Here is a 16,641-nt window from a genome sequence, read left to right as displayed (position 1 = left end):
TTATATTCCTCACAAATATTTGACTGTCAGCATTAACTTACCTGACAGTCCTGATTGGATATAGTTGAAGGGAGAGCTGGGCTTTGAACCAACGCCTCACTTTCATCACCATCACCTCTGACCTTTAAGAAAAGAAAGTGCCCTGAGGCGAGAAAGGATCAGTACTCTATTGAGTGCTTAGATATGGTGTGCTACAGCTTACAAAACAAAAAGCATAACAGACAGGGCTGAAAAAACCTCTTCAGAATGGGATTTTAAACACAGTGCTGACAGAGATTCTCTCTCTGTCTCTCTCTCTCTCTCTCTCTCACACACACACACACACGCATGCACACAGGCACACAAACATGTTTTTCTTAAAGGGTGCATTTCAGTTTAAGGAGTTGGAATACAACTAGCCCACCATAAACTGGGCTTGGACACCTGTGCTGTGGATTTGAGATTCAGTCTTGCATCATTCTACAAATACATTGCTCTAAGCTACATAATACAGCACTATTTTCCTACAGTCTATAAATCATTACAGACTCCTCTTAAAGATATCATGTAAAAATCACAGATGCTATTAACTCATCTTGAAAATAGTTCTGCTTTAAATATTTTGGATTCTCATGCCATGAAAAATCCCATTGGTGACATTCATAACTGAAACGATTGCCTGTCCTGGGACAAATGTGAACAGATATTTAAAAGATGGTTTTTATACACATTGGTCTCCTATGTTCCTGTCTCAAAGCTGTTGAAGTGAGAACAGTTTGGACAAAAAAGGTCAATGCGGAAACATGGAAACCACAGCATCTAAAGTCACATACTCTTAATTGGATTGAAAGTCTAAGCTATTTAAACATTTTGATGTGACCTACCCATAACATCGCTTACTTACTTCCCGTTGGGGTCCTGACTAGCAACATTATCAAGTATCCCTAAGCGATTGCCCATTTAGAAATGGATAGTGTGGGTCACTCAATAGTCAGTGACAAAATTCAGACTTTTCTCTTTTAATACATTTTTAAGATTTAAATTCAATTTAAAATATGATTCATGCATATATTTAAATAGTATTTCTATCCACAATATTCTTTACAGTGTTTCTATATAATAGTTCATTATGCAGACAATCTTTAGGTCGATTTACACATTTTATTTGACATTTCTATAAAGAAATCATTCTAATGTACTGATTTGGTGCTCAAGAAACATTTCTTATTATTATCATTAGTGATTAGTATTTTTGAAAAAACAGTGATACTAACTTCAGGATTCTTTGATGAATAGAAAGTTCAAAAGAACAGCATATATTTGAAATAGAAAGAACATTATTAAAGGATTAGTTGACTTTCAAATAAACTTTTCCTGATAATTTACTCACCCCCATGTCCTTCTTTCTTTAGTCGAAAAGAAATGAAGGTTTTTGATGAAAACATTCCAGGATTATTCTCCTTATAGTGGACTTCAATGGCCTCCAGATGGTTGAAGGTCAAAATTACAGTTTCAGTGCAGCTTCAAAGGGCGTTAAATGATACCAGACGAGGAATAAGCATCTTAAACGATCAGTCATTTAAAAAAAAAAAAATACAACTGTATATGCTTTATAAACACAAATAAAGCTGTACTGAAACTGTAATTTTGACCTTCAACCGTCTGGAGGTCATTGAAGTCCACTATAAGGAGAATAATCCTGGAATGTTTTCATCAAAAACCTTAATTTCGGCTGAAGAAAGAAGGACATAGACATCTTGGATGACATGGGGGTGAGTAAATTATCAGGAAAAGTTTATTTGAAAGTGAAATAATCCTTTAATGTCTTTGATCAATTTAATGCATCCTTGCTATTGACAAATTATTTGTTTATATAACTGCAATATTTTGAGAATGGAAACATTGTACCTCTGATGGGTAACCAATATAATGACTGGAATATGTTGTTTCACATTTACCTTGAGTGTTTTGCAGAGTTATGCCCAGAAGATCTGTGTCTGCAGTCAGCTGTTGTCCACTAACTAGTCTCCAAGAGGACTGTGTATAAGCCACTAACCATCCGCAGGAGCCCAACTCAAATGAACAGTATGAACCCAAAGGTAAAGAGTCTGCAAAGACATAAAGCAAATTATGAAACATCTAACAAATCTGTAAAATACAGCTGATTGTGTCTGCAAACATTAGTAGAGTTTAAAGAGCTCATCAGAGGAGTATTACATTTCCTCTGCTTCCATTTATCCATTAAGTCCACTAAAATATAGTTATCAAGGTCACTAAATCAACAAAGCTGGTGTAGTTTGTTTTTCAAGTTTGTTCAATTCAGTTTTAAGTTCATGTATAGGCCAAAGAAAAAACCTGAATTTCAGTTCTGAAAGTATTCACGTGTTACATAATTCAAACGTCTTTACTTCCAGTAATAAACAAACCACAGTTATGCTCACATGGGACAAGGATAGGTGGATTGTTTTCCAGACCTCAGTTTAATCTCTTACTGGAAATATAATTAACTCCTGTGCAAATATGATGTATTGTGGAACAATACATATTTTTAATGGAGCACAAAGCATTTTAGGTTGTAATGACAAGAGCTGAGGAAAGGTAAAATATTCACTGGACGCTAAAATGTATGGTTCTGTTAGAGATTAATTTGCATTAGCACGTTGTGCTTCAATTAGCTTCACACTAAATATATTTCACACCTAAAATGACAGCTGATATGAAAGGACTCCAATTAATGTGAGCTAATATGGTCTCTTGATACTTCTATAGGTATTGGCTAGGACAGATTTGACTAACTGACAGATTCATTATCCGGACACGTTTTATAATGTCAAGGATGTAATTAACAAGCTTAAACTTAGCGGGAATTATTTTGATCATTTTCATTAGGATGCTGTCAGAGCTATTTATGAAACCCTTCACAGAATATCAAAAGAAGCTTCCTCATTTCAATGTAAGAGGAAAGAATAAAAAGTCTTTGTCTATAATTCAAGAAAAGGCCACAATTCTCTTGTAGCAGCACTGGTGGTTTACATATACTCTGCATTACTTATGACTATTTTAAAGCAAATATGTATGATATAATATATACAAAATTGCATACATTCATTTATAAAATATATATTTTATAGTTTGGGGTTAGTAAGTTTTCTGAGACTAAGTCTCAGTCACTAAGGCAGCATTTATTTGATGAAAAATAAAGTTTTTTTAAATTATTTTAATATATTTTAAAAAATAATTTATTCCTGTAATTTATAATTTATTCCTGTGATGGCAAAGGAATCTTCAGCAGCATTTACTCCAGTCTTCAGTGTCACATGATCCTTCATTCTAACACCGTGTCTACACCAGACGCGGCCGTTGTTGCATCGCGCCACACCGCAAAAGCTGTCTACACTGAACGGCAAAGGGACCGTTCCAAAGCACTTGGACTACGTCAGAAATAGAATGGGGAATCTGTTTATTGTTGGGGATTTGTTGTGTTGCGTCCCGTCACGCCACACCACATCCAGTGTAGACAATATCACTGATTATAATGGGTTCTATTGTCTTTCGTCACATTGCTCACATCCGGTGTAGACATATTTGGTGCTCAAGAAACATTTCTTATTGTTATTATCAATGTTGAAAACAGTTGTGCAGATTCATATTAAATTAAAACAATAAGACAACAATACATATCAATATAAATGATGAAAATTGCTAAACAAATGAACTGAACTGAACTGAACTAAATTTTAAGCTATTAAAGTGCCCTAGATTCATAAATTGAATTTACCTCAGCATAGTTGAATAACAAGAGTTCAGTACATTGAAATGACATACAGTGAGTCTCAAACTCCATTGTTTCCTCCTTCTTATATAAATATCATTTGTTTAAACGACCTCCGAGGAACAGGCGAATCTCAACATAACACCGACTGTTAATATGTACGCCCCCAATATTTGCATATGCCAGCCCATGTTCAAGGCATTACACAAGGGCAGCCAGTATTAACGTCTGGATCTGCACAGCTGAATCATTAGACTAGGTAAGCAAGCAAGGACACGAGCGAAAAATGGCAGATGGAGCAATAATAACTGACATGATCCATGATATCATGATATTTTTAGTGATATTTGTAAATTGTCTTTCTAAATGTTTCGTTAGCATGTTGCTAATGTACTGTTAAATGTGGTTAAAGTTACCATCATTTCTTACCGTATTCACGGACACAAGACTGTCGTTATTTTTATTTTTTAAAACACTTGCAGTCTGTATAATTCATAAACACAACTTTATAAATCTCTCCAACAGTGTGTAATGTTAGCTTTAGCCACGGAGCACCATCAAACTCGTTCAGAGTCAAATGTAAACATCCAAATAAATACTATACTTATGCGATTAGACATGTTGCATGACGAACACCTTGTAAAGATCCATTTTGAGGGTTATATTAGCTGTGTGAACTTTGTTTATGGTGTTTAAGGCAAGCGCAAGCTCTTGGGGCGTGGAGCACGAGATTTAAAGGGGCCGCACACCCTGAATCGGCGCATTTATAATGATAGGCAGTTAAAAAGATTAATAAAAAAAACTATGGGGTATTTTGAGCTGAAACTTCACAGACACATTCAGGGGATACTTAAGACTAATATTACATCTTTTGAAAACATGTTCTTCAGCACCTTTAATTAAATGCTTAATTTCAGTATTGCAGTTTCAATTATTCAGCATCATATGGTTGTTACTGGCCTTTTCATGCTAATTGAGTAGGTAATCAAATTATTAGGGTTCTTTCCTTAATTCCAGAATAATTACCTGCAATATGTGTAGCAGATAAATCTTTAATACATTTTTAATAGACTGTCTAAATTTGGATTTCCTATGTCTTTGCTCTCACCTTTTTTTTTTCTTTGTGGATTATAAGTGCTGTGTGCCAAATATTACAAAGTATCTACAAGTTCTTTGTACACAGACAATAATTATAAATCACCTAAGCATAGTATAAATGTTAATGAAGATTAAATAAATCAATAAATATGCAAATAGTTTTCCTAGAGGAAAGCACACACGGATGCACTTCAGGTTCATTGTGTAGTTCTTTACTCAGTGAAAAACTTTGACAGATCAGGTTTGCTAATCCAACGCCTCCAGTGAAAGGATTAGAAATTTATCATGGACGTAAGATTTAATACAGCTAATGTGAGTGACACACAGCCAGCCAGTTACTCAACGGCACCCTCTTATATTGCCCTGTCACACTGCTGTTCATACTTTTATTGAGCACTCTCAACTAAATGCAAATTGGCAAGAATGATCTCACAAATCTTACAAGGATTTATAGCTTAAAGGCCACCTTTCAAAGAAATGTTTCGATTATCATAAATTAAATAAATGGACTGGTGGAATGCAGCCAGTTCTTTACATTTAAAATAACAAAAAAAGATTAAATATTGTCTTTTTAAAAGACCAAAGAGCTCTGCACAAACTAATTGGTCTGATGTACGCAACAGAGATTGCATAAGTCTGTGAGAGGAGATCAAATTTTGAGTGGTGTTCACAATTACTGAAATTACGCATCTTCATGGTTTATAAAATATTTAAAATCTTTCATTTTACTCACTGCATATTAAGCCCTCATCTTCTCCTTGTGGACAGTCAGTATGAAAATCACACACTCTTGGTTTCTCAATGCAGCCTCCAGAATGACAGTGAAGCGACGAGTATTTCTCACAGTCTGACCCCAAATTCAAATAATCATCTCCTGCAGAAAAACACAGAAAGCCATCAATGTTTTGTTCAAAAGTGCCACATAAGGATAGAACAATAATAATCAGTGAAGTCATTTAAAAACTTTAAAAAGAACATTTTAAATAAATGCTACGGGCACATTAAACAGTTTCCATATCATAGTGATAATATTTGAGAATACTGTAATTAGTGAACTGTTACCCATCATGTCACAGTCCTTCAGCTCCAGTGAATCAAATGCCAGAAATCCAACTTCATGGCTGCTACAGGAAGAGTACTGCACTGTCACCTGGAAGGGCTCATCTAACGGACCAATCACAGCCTCAAGCACCTCCCACTGCGGCCTGGGACACACAAAAAAAAAAATCTTTCAATTTTAGATCAACTCCGAGGATTCAAGACATAATGGGTGAACAAGGCTGAAATTTATGGAGTCTAGGGGTGGGCGCTATATTGGTATGAAAGTTACTACAGGTATTATGTTGTGCCATGATATAGGTTTTTCTATGCCATGGATACTGTTAAATATTCATGAATTTTAAGTTTGCATTTATATTGTTTTGTTTAATTTTGTACAACTTTTAACACTAGTAATGATGATACAGATGAAAGTTTCTTAACGATTCTGAGCTTAGTTTTTAACCACAGATGGCGATGGCGCTGCGTGTGCTTGGTGCGTGTCAAGTAGAGCGAGCGTTTTCAATTAAAGCAAATTACAATCTGTAATAATTCATTACCTTGTTTTAGTTCAGTAAAAATTAAGGAACGAATTAATTCAACTTGGCCACAATTTACTAAAATGACGGACTGAATTAATGAGCTGTGGGAACGAATTGTTAACTTGTGGCAATGATATACATATTTTTATACATACATTTTTTGCTCCAGAGAAATTATCTGCAAAGTTATCAGCAATTATCTATTGGCAAAATAAGATCTATAATATTCAGGGTTTTAGAATCAATCGCTATATATTATAGAAAAGTGGGGCTATGTTTGGAAGCACAGAATAAACCATAGCGTACTAATATTTGAGTTTATAATATTTGATTCCAAGTAGCACCATGTTCAAAGTCAGAAGAACATTGTGCTAACATTTTCCAGAGAATTTGTATAATCAAGAACAAAAACATTCTTAAAGGGATAGTTTACCCAAAAATTAAAATTTGATGTTTATCTGCTTACCCCCAGTGCATCCAAGATGTAGAGGACTTTTTTTCTTCAGTCGAATGCAAATTATGATTTTTAACTGCAACCGCTGCCGTCTGTCAGTCAAATAATAGCAGTGATTGGGAACTTGAACAATAAGAGTCGAAAAAACTTCCATAGACAAATCCAAATTAAACCCTGCGGCTCGTGACGACACACTAATGTCCTAAGACACGAAACGATCGGTTTGTGCGAGAAACCGGACAGTATTTATATAATTTTTTACCTCTAATACACCACTATGTCCAACTTCGTTCAGCTTCCGGCTAGTTAGGTCAGATCATGCTCTGACAACGGAAGTGATGTCTCGCACTCATTGAAGTATATGGGCGAGACATCACTTCCGTCATCACAACGCGTTTTTTGACCTCACTAACAGGAAGCTGAACGAAGTTGGACATAGTGGTGTATTAGAGGTAAAAATTTTATAAATAATGTTCGGTTTCTCGCACAAACCGATCGTTTCGTGTCTTCGGACATTAATGTGTCGTCACGAGCCGCAGGTTTTCATTTTGATTTGTCTAAGCAAGTTTTATTTACTGTTATAGTTGAAGTTCCCATCTACTGCTATAATTTGACTGATAGACGGCAGCGGTTGCAGTTAAAAATCATAATTTTCGTTCGACTGAAGAAAAAAAGTCACCTACATCTTGGATGCACTGGGGGTAAGCAGATAAACATCAAATTTTCATTTTTGGGTGAACTATCCCTTTAAGGGCATTAAAAGAGATTGTGTTTTTGTGGTTAAAGCGAGACGTAGTGACGCAGAAAAAAACTAAAGATCTAAAGACCTTATTTAAAAGTTGAACTTCTTTGAACTCGATTTTAGAATGCCACATCATGCACGAGATGCTGCAAAAGAAGCAAGATACAGAGCGAAACGGTCAAACATGTCCATCTAGAGCATGCATTCATAGAAAAATGGAAAAGCAGCGCAGTCAGTGCAATGTAAAAATGTGTTCTGTGTGAACGCCCCCTTAAAACATTAAAAAAACTGAATTGTTTAAACATTTAGGAGAACCTAATGGAAATGTTAGGAAAATGTTCTAAGAACAGTGTTAGTAAGAACACATTTTCAACAATGAGACAACCACATCTAAATATTCAGAAGTGATTAAGAGTTTAATTTTTACAGTTTGTCTTTGTTTCATTCTTTCTTCACATTGCCACTTAGAGAATATGAACCTCAGATCAACACAAAGCATTTAGCTAATGAACTAGAAGAGAGAAGCTTGCATTGTGGAACTCATATTACATGCCATTGCAAAAATTCATACATGAGTTTCACAGCTGCATGAGAGAGTGCTTCGCTAGATGTACAGGAGCTTAAGTACACAGTGGAGAGCTAATGCACTGTGTACTAAACATAGATCTCTGAGTTGGACGGTATTATTAAGTATATCGCTGATTTGTATAATACACCACAATCCATGACGTAACCTCTATTAGGCTCAGATCCATATAGCCAAATGCAGAAAGTAAAAGTATATTAGCTACGTCATGAACGTACTAGCTCGTTCCAAATTGCATTGCATCACCATCTATTCCTAGCTTTCTGTCAGAACCAATTATGCCAAAAGAAACATGATGTCCTAGTTTTAGAAACAAAATGCTTTCATCCATCTTGCTCGTGATGTGCCCAGCATAAGAAAATCAATACCAACTACATCTCCATAACAAAAGTCTTTTGCTTGGCATTTGTTTCTTATGGGTACAGAATGCTGCTTTTACTATTCTTTGTGTAAGTAAAGCACATATATCATTGCTTTTTAATTTACTTACAGAAGTGGATCTGCGAAATGTCAATTCTCATTTTATGATCTGTCAATCACATCCATCACGACATCACCATTACATTTAGATATTGTATTGTCATAAATATACAGTATGCACAAAGTGACAAAAGACATTTCTGTACTAAAAATGTATCATGATTTCCACAATTATTTTCCATTATAATTAGGACAGCACAGCTGTTTAAACATTGATAATAAGAAGAAATGTTTCCTGAGCAGCAAATATGCATATTAGAATGATTGGATCATGTGACACTGAAAACTGGAGTAGTGGAGACTGCCTCCACAGGAATAAATTACATCCTAAAATAAATTAAAATATAAAACTGAAGCTCTATCTCACCTGCCAGTTCCTTGTTCTTTGATTGTAAGGGCTATTGGTTTGATGACAGAGTTGTCAGTGTGTTTCACAAAGGCAGATACGTTTCCTGTGAGAGGTTCCGGTTGGAAACGAGCGAGACGAAGATGACATAGTGGCCCACTACTGAGGACTACAGGACTGGTCATGTGGAAACTACATCTGCCAGCAGCAAAATGAGTTGAGGTGGGCTTTAGTAACAGAAAATGACCTGTTGAAAGACAGGAAACTCTTATTGGACTGCCAATGATTATACAGACAATTGTAAATTTGAAGATGTATATGTTTTATGCAAAATATATTTTATAATGCCGTAAAGCAGAGCTCCTGCACGGGGTCTGCCAGTCATTGTTTGTTCTGAATTGAGTGTCAAAATATAATAAAAACGAAGGGAAGTTATCATTGATACCTTCAGATTTTCCAGTGGAATAATCTTTGATTGGTTGGACGCCCCATTTGTTGGATCTGTGTTGTTGTGGTGATGTAACATACCAATCCCCTCCAGTGCTGTGATTGGATAACGTCCAAGAACATGGAGATTCAAAATCACAAAAGGAAACTGTGGAAGGATGAAGTAACACTATCAGAAGGTTAAAGGGATGTCACAACTCACATTTCAATGGCAAAATAATGACTTAAACTTTAAATGCAGGATCAGCTGTAACAGAGATAATAATCAAAATACAGAAAGATTAATTTGTCCGGATATGTGGAACTGTGAAGTTAGAACAACATAGTCAAACTTCGAATAATAAACACTGAATAAGACTATATGGAAACACAAAATATTTTAACACAGCAATTGTATATAACTAATTTGCAGAAAGACATGAGGGAAAATAATCTTATTTAGCTACATTTTGCTCTTATACAGTATGTAGATAAATATTAGTAATATTAATATTAAATATGAAATTAAATTTTACAGGAAAGTTCATAGGAAATCAGGACAAAGAGTCCTCCAACTCCAACCGTTGCCGTCTGTCAGTCAAAAATGCATGTCAATGAGAACACAATCTATAAGAGTCAAAAAAACACGACAGACAAATCCAAATTAAACCCTGCAGCTTGTGACGACACATTGATGTCCTAAGACATGAAACGATCAGTTTGTGCGAGAAAACAAACAGTATTAATATAATTTTTTACCTCTAATACACCACTATGTCCAACTGCGTTCAGCATCCGGTTAGTGAGGTCTGAACGCGCTCTGACAACGGAAGTGATGTCTAGCACTCATTGAAGCAAAGCGCGAGACATCACTTTCGTCATCAGAACGCGTTTTTTGACCTCACTAGCCGGATGCTGAAGGCAGTTGGACATAGTGGTGTATTAGAGGTAAAAAATTATATAAATACTGTTCGGTTTCTCACACAAACCGATAGTTTTGTGTCTTAGGACATCATTGTGTCGTCACGAGCCGCAGGGTTTAATTTGGATTTGTCTGTGCATGTTTTTTGACTCTTATAGATAGAGCTCCCATTGAAACGCATTATACGGCTGGCAGATGGCAACGGTTGTTAAAAATCATCATTTGTTCTACTAAAGAAACAAAGTCACCTACATCTTGGATGCCCTGGGGGTAAGCAAATAAACATCACATTTTCATTTTTGGGTGAACTATCCCTTTAATACAATTTATCCACTATAGTTTTAAAAAATGCTAATAAAATATAAAGATCTCAGAGTTAAACTGTGTCAAAAAACAAATTATCTTAATTATGTCAGATAACACTTAGGAAAAACATGGTCAGGTCAAAGTCTGAATAATTTTTGGTCCTAAATTTTTATCAACTTTACTGGTAATCCACTGTATGTTTGGGTATAATATGTCACAGTTTACTTTATTTTGCTATCCTCACTTACATAAATTAACTATAGTGTCCTGAACCCACTAGAATATATTAAAAAAAAAAAAATTAATGTCTGAATAATTTCTCAATGGCTGAATAATTTTATATATATGATTTCTTACTAACTTCAGGCTTAAAATTCAGGCTGTAAAACTATAGACTGGATTTTCAAAAATAATTACTCCAGTCTTCAGTGTCACGTCTTCCTTCAGAAATCATAAAATGCTGATTTGGTGTTCAATTCTTATTAATGTCAATGTTGATATACAGTATATAATACACACAATGTATAGAGAATCCCCTAAAACTAACCTTTCAAATATTATCTGTCAGTAATTAAAATGGGTAAGAAAAAGTGATCTTGTGTGTAAACAGATTCGGGAAGAAATTAGGTTCAGTGGAAGGATCATGCTGGAACGCCCTCAAGAAAAAATAAAATGGAATTGTTTTACTCCCTGTTCCTTTAAAATACATCCAAAAATGCAAAACCTTATAATAAAATTAAATAATTAGGACAAGGGTATGTCAGTTTGGACAAGAGAAGGAATATCTTGAGGGCTTTCTGTTTGTCATCAGGCATTCCAGTGGAAAGACACAGACAAGTTGTCTTTGGAATCATGTAAGGCTATTGATGAAGAGAGACCACAAAGAGGGGAACCACAAAGCCCCTCTGACATTCGACTGAAACATCCCAACGGGAAGTGCCCTGGGTGGGTGGAATACTTAACAAGATCAATGTTTCTTCTCAGTTGAATGTCAAACTCCATTTAGGAAAAAAAATATAATCAAACAAAAAGGAAGAAAACAACTGACTGCAAAACAACTGGTGAAGGAAAAGGGAACAAATAAATAATCAGTTTTACGTTCACTGTCTTCCACTGGTCTGGAGTCGAGAGGATTTGGATGCACTGGATCTTCTACTGCTCTTTCCAACAGAGCACAACTGCTCCTGACAACTAAGGAAAGACAAGAAGAATAAAGGTCAAACACACCATCAGAGAAAGTCCTTGTTCTCTTGTGACATAATTTAATAAATAATAAGACAATTAAGAACAGTGGCTTCAAATGAAGTCTTCACTTGAAAGAACCAACATCTAAGACTGAAGACATTGGTTTTTGGTTTGATTCTCTCTATGTTAGCAGCCAAAAAAGACCATAGACATTTTATGAGCTGCATAGTGGTTTTGCCTACAGGCGATGTTATGCGCAGTTCTTGTCTTTTATCAATGAAGCATTTATTAAGAACAGCTGGACGTGGTGCTTAGTGTTTTACCAGTCAGCAAACACTAATTTTATCATCCAACATTCATTCATCAGCATCCATGACTATACTTGAGTACAAAATAAATTCATTAGAACAAAAGTAAAGTTTTAGCAAGACCCATTAATATTAGATTTTTTTCATACATGTTTAATAAATTATATACAATTTCGTGTTTACCATAGAACCTTGTTGAAACCTTAATTGTTTACCTTTCTAAAGCAATAGTGTCATTTCAAAAAACCTTTCCTATGAGCGCTGGATTGTGATTGACTTGAGGTGGACCATATTTCAAGTAATGTAATTTGTTAAAACAGCATTTTAAAAGAAAAATGATAAAATCTCTATTGCAGATATTGGGAAATTTCAGGAAAAAGAAACATCACACAGGCATGAAGATGGGCAGCATTTTAGCACAAGTCATTTATTTTATTTTAAAATCTAGAGAGGTTGCCATAGCAAAGTGAGAGAAATAAAGGACAAACTCTAAAGTCTGATTCATTATTAAAAGAAAAACATTTAATGAAAGTTCATTATCACAGCATTAGCTCATTATAGTGTGACAAAATCAGCCCAGTAATGAATATGCTTTGGTAATTATGACCTACACTTATGGGTATTACACAATCGCTGGTGTACACCATTCCTGTCATTTCCTGGACTTAAACCATGTCTGTTTGATGGGGCTTAAATTGACCCTCTCCTTCCATTAAAATATTCCCTTGATTTCAATGGCGTCAGCTGTATTGAGTTAACAAGAAAAGCTTCTGACGGAATGCTAATGAAGATGGGAAGACATGAAGCAGAATTTAGAACAAACATTTTAGTAACTTTAAGGTTCAGATAAAAATATTATGTTGAAGTTTGCGAACCAAATGCTGCACAACAATCAGTTTTTTTCATACCCTTTTAAAAGCCATTATGGAAATATCAGTGAATCTTTTAAATGCAGTGTGACTTTTATGACACATAAACAGTTTGTAAGCAGACCCTGAGAAATTGACATACTGTAAACATACTTTTAGTGGTATATGATTTTTTTTTTTTTTTTCAAAAAACGATAAAATGGCAAATGACTCTTTCAAAAACAAATTCCTTGACCAATCACTAGTCATGGTACATATTCTGCACACGAGCAAAACACTGAACAAAATAGTACCATGCCAAATTAAACACATGACGTTATAATCAATGACATGATTGACACAGTGGCTTTCTTTTCATCTGATTGATTCAAGTATGGACATAAACTGCCTGGGAAGATATTTATAAATAAATCAACAAGGCAAATTTTAGCAACAAAGGCGACTGAGAGCACATCTGTGTAAAGACTCAAATGGTCAAAAGGTCAAGACTGACAAAAGCTCAATCACAACAATATAGCCAATGGGGAAATTGTCATGTGACAAAATCATGTGATTTACTGCTAAATATACAAACAGACTACAACTGCCAAAATGGATAATTAAAATAGGCAAGTTAGCCCATCTGCACAACCATGTTGGTATCGTCATGAGGTGGTTAAAACTGAGAAATCTTTTGTGCCATTATATGGAAATCCACAGACTACACAAGATTTCTTAGTTTTAACCACCTCATGACGATACCAACATGGTTCATATGATTTATTGGCTCCTCAAATTAATTTCATATTCATATTTAAAAAAAATTGCTAACTGGATGGAAATGTATCTAACAGAGTCAGACATTTGATTATCAGCATAGCCCAAGTATCAGCATAAGTCTGGTTCACGTTGTATCTTAGTCTGGCCAAAAACTCAGAAAGACTTCCAGAATCATTTTTCTGTTTGTCCTAATGAACATTAAACCATTTGAACCATGTTGGTATCATCACAAGGTGGTTAAAACGAAGAAATGTTGTGCCATTATATGGAAATCAACAGACTACAAAAGATTTCAACACAAGTTGTAGCCTCAAGTTAATGCGCTTTCATCTGGGGAGGGGGGGGAGAGGCGTCCTTCAGCAGGAACAACGTATTTGCACTTATTTCACTCTGCCAAGAGAGCACTCTCTGTTCGATTTGCATGTGTGACAGTCCTCTGATTTGTATCCAATTGGTGAAGCATGGCATCTGGCCTACCTGTTCCACCCAGTTTAGGGCCAAATAGGAACATGGGCTGACAGCTGGGCTTCGTTAAGCGCACACTCTCAGCAGAGAGCTGTCACTCCTCACCAACATGATACACAGCACAGCATGCCCAGCTGACTCATCTGCTGAGAAAGTGCCCAAGTCTCTCCGAGCATCATCCTTCTCTCTTTCTCTGAGAGGATAATGTGGACTCTTAATACTCTCCATTTGAGCTGAGAGGCACACAGGCAATCCTCACACCTAATAACTGATGCTGTGTAGGAGCTGAGACATTCAATGGGTTTAAATGGGTCATGAAATGCATTCTTTATATTGTTTCTGGAGGTTAGCTTATGAAGATTTTTCCAACAAAAAAGTTCAAATATTTGTAAAAATTTTCCATTTTCCATCCTCATATTCACACTCAAGCCAAGGGGCGTTACCTCTTCTAGAAGTACAAGTAAATACCCACTTTTGTGACTGGTTCTTTGCACCGTATCCACACACACAGCATGTGTGATGTCTGTTTTGATGCTCAAGATGGTCAGCACCACCATGTATGTTTGAGCCTGAGGCAGAAGAAAATGAACCAATGCAACCAATTGCAACAGTCTGTTAAAGTGTGGTAATTGCTCACCCTTGCTAAATCTCTTAGCTTATCTGTATATAGTTCTAAAACTATAACTTGATGTTGAAGTGATAAATTTAATTCATATTTAGAAAAACCGGCAGCAAACTGAGAATAATTAAGAAAAGTATTAACAAATTAATAATAATAATTAACAAAATTTTTGTTCAATCGCTCAGGCATGATGTTCAAAATAAACTTCATCCATGCATTTCTAATAGTTTGATTTTTGTAAGGTTAATATGCACAGTTTTTGGAGTTGCAGTTTGCCTACATCCAGGGACAGAACAACATCTTACTCAACACCTTACCCTATCAGCAGTATCAGTCTTGTAACTGATGGACGTTACATTATTAAGAGCACAACTCCTTGATTTGCATATAATGGGGCATCTAGAGGAAAACTGTGACATCACAACTGGGGCAATATTAAATTCTGGCATTTCAGAACAGTGGAAATCAAAAATTTGTATTTTATACATATTTGGTTTGAGGTATGAAACTTGCAGTGTTTTATTGTAAAGTAACCACAGTTGCTTAGAAACAGCTTAGACACATGCTAACATCAGTTTAATTGACATTAATTAAGTTGCTGTGAATGTTGTCTATATTCAGGGGTTAGTTCACCCAAAAATGAAAATTCTGTCATTAATTACTCACTCTCATGTTGTTCTAAACCCGTAAGACCTTCGTTCATCTTCAGAACACAAATTAAGATATTTTTGATAAAATCTGAAGGCTCAGTAAAGGCCTCCATGGCCGATTTCAAAACACTGCTTCATGAAGATTTGAAGCTTTACGAATGTTTTGTTTCGAATCAGTGGTTCGGAGCACGTATCAAACTGCCAAAGACACTTATGACGTTGGCAGTTTGATACATGCTCCGAACCACTGATTCGAAACAAAAGATTCGTAAAGCTTCATGAATCAGTGTTTTGAAATCACCCATCACTAGATATTGCTGAATAAAATCGTTATTTTTATTTTTTTGGTGCACAAAAAGTATTCTCGTTGCTTCATAACATTAATGTTGAACCACTGTAGTCACATGAACTGTTTTAAATACGTCTTTAGTAGCTTTCTGGGTATTGAAAGTGTTAATTAACTTGCTGTCAATGGAGGCCTCACTGAGCCATCAGATTTTATCAAAAATATCTTAATTTGTGTTCTGAAGATGAACGAAAGTCTTACGGGTGTGGAGCGACATGAGGGTGAGTAATTAATGACAGAATTTTCATTTTTGGGTGAACTAACCCTTTAAGCATTTTAAATCGGTTACTTAGGTTTTGGAAATCAGCTTGTGTCATTCTTAATATAACTGAGGTATTGAGGTAAATACTGAATATTAATAGTATATTTAAAAGCTGTTAAGAAATAAAAAACGTACTTTTCTGTGCATTCCTACCAATGCAATAGCAAATGAGCAAATGAGCAAATTCATGTTTATGAGGAAGCCCATAAACAAAAAGCCTGCAGAAGAGACATATGTAGACAATTAATGAAAGTTTTCACTGGTCACTTAATTACAGCAATAGCAGCAACCATCTGTCTCAGTGTTCACAAGCCATGACTTTAACACTAAACCAGGCTGTCAGCACATATTTTTACCATAAATATAGCTTAACCGTAGCACTTAGTGAAGATCACAGAGGATGATTTTGGGTTTGTCTGGAACTTTGAGAGAGTGTTGAGGGGGTTAGTAATGCCATTAAGATGAGTAAAAGAGACACAAATTG

At 35.4% G+C, this 16,641-nt stretch overlaps 1 protein-coding gene across 1 annotated transcript in view; it reads right to left on the bottom strand.

Annotated features, from left to right (window-relative positions):
- Positions 1 to 16,641, bottom strand: part of ltk (leukocyte receptor tyrosine kinase) — a 56,096-nt gene that overhangs the window by 27,072 nt on the left and 12,383 nt on the right. The window contains exons 2-8 of the mRNA XM_067367858.1: positions 11,790 to 11,882; positions 9,483 to 9,632; positions 9,059 to 9,284; positions 5,912 to 6,054; positions 5,583 to 5,723; positions 1,938 to 2,087; positions 42 to 142 (exon numbers count right to left, since the gene is read on the bottom strand). Of these exons, the coding sequence (XP_067223959.1) occupies positions 42 to 142; positions 1,938 to 2,087; positions 5,583 to 5,723; positions 5,912 to 6,054; positions 9,059 to 9,284; positions 9,483 to 9,632; positions 11,790 to 11,882 (1,004 nt within the window). The remainder of the gene's footprint in view (positions 1 to 41; positions 143 to 1,937; positions 2,088 to 5,582; positions 5,724 to 5,911; positions 6,055 to 9,058; positions 9,285 to 9,482; positions 9,633 to 11,789; positions 11,883 to 16,641) is intronic.

Source organism: Chanodichthys erythropterus, chromosome 18 (assembly GCF_024489055.1).
Source record: "Chanodichthys erythropterus isolate Z2021 chromosome 18, ASM2448905v1, whole genome shotgun sequence".
Lineage (NCBI taxonomy): Eukaryota > Metazoa > Chordata > Actinopteri > Cypriniformes > Xenocyprididae > Chanodichthys > Chanodichthys erythropterus.
The sequence above is the reverse complement of the archived record's forward strand: the minus strand, read 5'-3'. Positions and strand labels throughout refer to the sequence as shown.